At 32.5% G+C, this 4,967-nt stretch overlaps 1 protein-coding gene across 1 annotated transcript; it reads right to left on the minus strand.

The window, feature by feature from the left end:
- Window positions 1–625: 625 nt before the first annotated feature.
- Window positions 626–2,616, minus strand: LOC114727961 (uncharacterized). Its single transcript, XM_028914750.1, has 4 exons — window positions 2,036–2,616; window positions 1,772–1,950; window positions 962–1,690; window positions 626–757 (listed from the first exon to the last, which is right to left on the minus strand). Exons 1-4 carry the CDS (start codon window positions 2,550–2,552, stop codon window positions 626–628), a joined length of 1,557 nt encoding a protein of 518 aa, XP_028770583.1. The 5' UTR covers window positions 2,553–2,616.
- Window positions 2,617–4,967: the final 2,351 nt, after the last annotated feature.

A 4,967-nucleotide genomic window follows, 5' to 3' on the forward strand; every position in this document is an offset into this window, starting at 1 on the left:
AAAGAGAAATTTATTTTTTTAAATTCCAAAACAATAATTATTTTGCAACATAAAAATATTTCAATTCAATTTCAATTATGTGAGTGTTATCATTTTTTAATTTTATACATAATATAAAAATAAAAATATTTCAAATTTCTTTTTAGCATGCTCGAAAGTTAACAAAATAAATATGGATTTCAATTAATCTTATATAAAAATAATCATTTGTGTCCCTTTACAGTGCACAAACCCAAGCATCTCAACTACAGCCACATACACACACCGCTACGTCGTCAATTTGCACCATAGATGGACAATATGCATAATTCAATTAAGTTGACCATGTAGATAATCCATACTTAATTCACTACCATCGTACACTTTATTTTCGTCTCATTTTAAATATACACTGTGTAGTGTATTCAAATGATAATTAGATGGTAAAAATTTATCTGGGCTAATTACTTGGATATGAGAAGAGGACTTGCTGATTTTGTTAAGAGGACTTGTTAAAGAGCAGTAAACCACCGTTATATAATTATTGATTCAATCACAAGCCATCACACTTTTTCAAAACAAAACAACAAGGCAAAAGTCTGAAAAAGAGTCAAGAAATTGAAGGACGTTGCTCTCCGGCTTCTATTTAGCCAACGGTTATGTTTCTGCTTTCCGTCTCTGTTTCATCTTCTTCTTTAATATTGTTCGATAAAAATTCCTTCAGGCCAATTGTCAAAGCTGATGTTGAAACCATGGAAGCTTTGAGGATGCTCAGAACCTGCATTTGTATGTATGCATGAGTCTGATACAGAAGGCAAAAAAAGATTGCGGCAAGGATGCAAATAAATCTGATCATATTCACAGCAAAAGGAAAGAAAATAACAAAAGAAAACCCCAAACCATTAAACTTCTTGTTTTTTTCGACCTAAACAAAATTTGCATCTCCTTTAATTTGTCTTTCTAAAGGTTAGAAGATACGCACCTCTTGTACGCCAATGCAGATTGTTCTTTGCTCCAAGTCATCGTAAGGCACCTTGAATTCAGTTAGTAAAGATGATAAAACATCGCGAGATGATAAAGGTTTCACAGACAAGTCGTCGGCAACCATGAACGTGGTTCCACCCTTGGCATATCCTTTGCCTGATTTTTCCTCCGCTGTTGTAGACTTAGGATCGCACATTCTTACTTCTCTCACAAAAAATTGACTATACAAATTTGTATCGGCAGTCAAATAAAATGGACCACCCTTCCAACAACAACTTAACTTTGACGGATACTTCATTTCATCGATAGGTAACATCTGGTTACTCGCTTTAAAATATGGGGCTACCTTCAGGCTGGCGAACACATTGTTCATCTTCTCCGACTTCAAATGCCTGGTTGAATCAAAGTTGCTCAAACTATTATATAAATTATTGACACACACCAACCCAGAGTTTCCTTCTAAAACTCTCTCCACAGCTCCTATTGGGAATGTCAAGAAACTTAAAAGCTGGTCTACGAAATCTTCCTCAACTTCAGCAAACAATATCTTGGACTTCGATTTTGACATCAATACCTTAATCTTCGTCGTCCCAATGCTCTCTCTGCCTTGTCTCTCATCAGTCATCTTGAACGAGGTTTCGGAATGCACAAGGTTGTGCTCCTTCCTTAACAATGAATCTGTAAGTGCCGTCTTGGAGATCAACAAGGACTTGAGTAGGTCCAAAATCTTCGAAAACATAATAAATTAAAACATGAGGTGATGTGATATAAAGAAAATAAGATATAGTTAATGTTTCCAGAACTCAACCTCATTTGAACTAAGAACCATAGTGGATTCCTCCGGTGGACATTCAGAGCGAAGATTCTTTAGCAGACACAATGTTGTATTGAGATTAGCAGGAGTTACAGATAGATCGTCAGAAATAATAAAAGATGCAGTCTCCTTTACATAGCCTTCCCATGTATTATCTGCATTTTGGACAAGGTCTGAAAGAAAAATATTAATAATTGAATCAAATATGGTTTGTTTAATAAGGATAACAAAAAATATAAAATGCATTGCAATTATTACCTCCAGCATCACCGCTCGCGTTTTTATCGGATCCACTTAACAGAGGACTGCATGAGAGCGTTTTGCTAGGGTTCAGAAGGAGCGTAAAATCCCCCCCACACTTGCATTTCATATTCTTGGAAGTGCTCACCAGAGAACCATCTACTCCAAAAAGACAACGTTTACAAGCATAATACTTGGTTGGCTCAGTGTCATCAATGTTGAGTTTGAGGTTTCGATTATAACATTCCATTGAGTTCCATGGCTGAAGCAGCATTTGTTTGCATGTCTCTGAATTCAAATACATGGGGTCCAGATTCCCCACACTTTCATAGAGTGAGCTTATGCATCCGAATCGACAAGGCTTCGTGGTTGAATCCTTACTAACAAGTCTTGCGATAGTTCCCAGTGGCAGTGTCAAGAAGCTTAAAAGAATATCCACAAAATCCTTCCCTGCTTCAGCATAGAGCACTCTGTTTTGCTCTTTGTCCACAACAACTCTCAATGAAATTTGTTCCGGAATAGCAGTTGAAGCCATGGGAGCAATATTATTAACCCACCAGATCCAGCAAATGCTTCAGAAGCTGTAACGAGGACGTAACCTATTTGAACTATTGGAGAGTGGCTCTCGTTATGGAGGTTATGGTTATGAACAAGGGCTCTTGAATTATTGGAAACAGATGATATGACCAAGGCTTTGTGATTCCTTCCTCTTCAACTTTCAATTAGGCTTACTCGTTAAGCAAATGCCTGCACTCTTTTCGAAGTCAAAAGATTCTTGCCTTCATTGCTACGCTAAGATTTTTTGTTAAATGCCTTTTTCTTAGGGGTTGCAATCAAGTAAAGTATGCACTCATAATAATCGAGGAAAATTAAAATTATCTGAAACATGAATAATATTAAATTATGATACTATATATTTAGTATAATATAAATCTTTTTATCACATATTGATATTTAATTTTTAAAATATATAAATCATTTTTTAAGTTGTGCTCGCAGGTATTACAAGACATAAAAATCACCCATCGTCATATTTGTTTAGAATTTTATTAATATAACCATAGTTATATTAGTGAGAAAATCATCTTACATTTTTGTTTTAAAAAAAGTTAATATAATTTTTAGTCTGTTAAGTTTGTCTTCATTTTGGTTTAGTCCCTCAATTTTTAGACCACAGTTTTTACTCTTTTAAGTTTCTTTTCATTTAAAATATTGATACATATAATTCAATACAAACTTGCACCATTCTCTTAAAAGACCAAAACCTATAGTTTAAAATTTAAATGATTAAAATTAAAATAAAGGAAAACTTGATAAACTAAAAATTATATTAACTTTTTAAAAAAATAGACCCTGAATTCAAAAGAAAACCTCACTAGCACATATCCTTTGCCTTTTTTTGGCCACAGCACATGTCCTATGCCTACCAACGCAGCATATGGTAATATCTGAACCCCATTGGACCGTATATATTTTTTCGGCCAAAACATTGGACCGTATATATTGAATATTGAATCTTTTTTCATATATTTCACTACTTTCTTTTTTCTGCCAGAAATATGTTATACTACATATTATAAAGTAAATAATAGTAGGATAAAGTGCTTAAATACCTCAAAAGTATTCATGTGGATTTCTTTTGCTTTTATATGCCCAAAAAGTTTATTTTCGTAGCAAAAATACATTAGTTGTTATCCCCTATTAAGTTTGATTGTTAAATTATACAGTATGACTGATATCCATAACAGTCAAAATTAACGGCGGATAACAGTTCAAGATAGAAATACCGTGAAATAATATTTTTGGAGTATATAGGAGTCAGAAAAAATTTTAGGTGCTAGACGCTCATTCTTAAATACTTCAAGATACTTAAATACCTTATCCTAATAATAATTTATTCTCAGAAAGGCAACTAGATGTTAATAATTCCATAGGCATTGTGCTGAAACCTTTCAGAACAACTATATGTTGTGAACACATTATGTTTCATTTTGTGGGAGAGTGAAGAGTAGTTTACTCTTAGTTTAGCACAGTAAAAATATTCTTGCGTCAATTGAAATTGATTTTCTTCTCAAACGAACGTAAGGGATCAACCTTCACTTTATTCCAGTTTTAAGAAAATCTTTTGTCTTGTTGATTGACGAGAAGGTGGCTTTTTAAGCTATAACTATTAAAGGTTAAGTTTAAAAGGTTACAAATTTTTTTAATATTTAGTGAATTTAATTAATTTCCTTAATCCTTAAAAAGGTAGTTAATATGATTTAATAGAAAAGACCGGAGAGAGCAGTTAATTTTGAAATTAAAAAAAATGAGAAGTATGACCCAGCTTGCTTCAACTTCTTACTATCTTTAGAAATGAAAATTAGTCTTCCCATAGTAATCCCAGTATATTTCAATATTATCATTTTTTATAATTTTATTTTAATATGATCATGTTTGGGTAGCTATAATCAGTAATAGGAGTATTTCCTTCGGCAGACCGCAGATTGCAGTTATCAAAATTCCTTAAAAATAAACTCTTGTGATTTGCTTTCAACTTTTTTTTTTTTACTTTTTTATCTTTTTCTTCCTCCCTTTCTTCCTTCCTTTCTTTTTCTTTTTCTTTTTCTTTTTTGACCCCTTTTTGTCAGAGAATTTGCTTTTTCTTTTTCTTTCTTTGCCAAAGAGAATTTGCTTTCTCAAGTTTTGAAGAAATTGATTCTTCTGGGTTGGCTTCATTTAAATAAATAAGAAATAAGTTAAGTCAGTTATTTTTAATAAATAAGTGTTGCTTTCCTAAAATGTTCTTGCTAATTAAGTATATTCGCCTCTTTAGCTCTTCTTTGGTAATTACAATAATTGAAGAAAAATAAAATCACCTAAAACAGGAAATAAATTATGATATACTACCTCTGTTCCTTAAAATAAAAACTAGTTGACTAATTTGAGTATATTATAAAAATTAGTTAAG

Source organism: Neltuma alba, unplaced genomic scaffold, assembly GCF_004799145.2.
Source record: "Neltuma alba isolate B1F8T4 unplaced genomic scaffold, ASM479914v2 tig00012515_pilon, whole genome shotgun sequence".
In the NCBI taxonomy this organism is placed as follows: Eukaryota; Viridiplantae; Streptophyta; class Magnoliopsida; order Fabales; family Fabaceae; genus Neltuma; species Neltuma alba.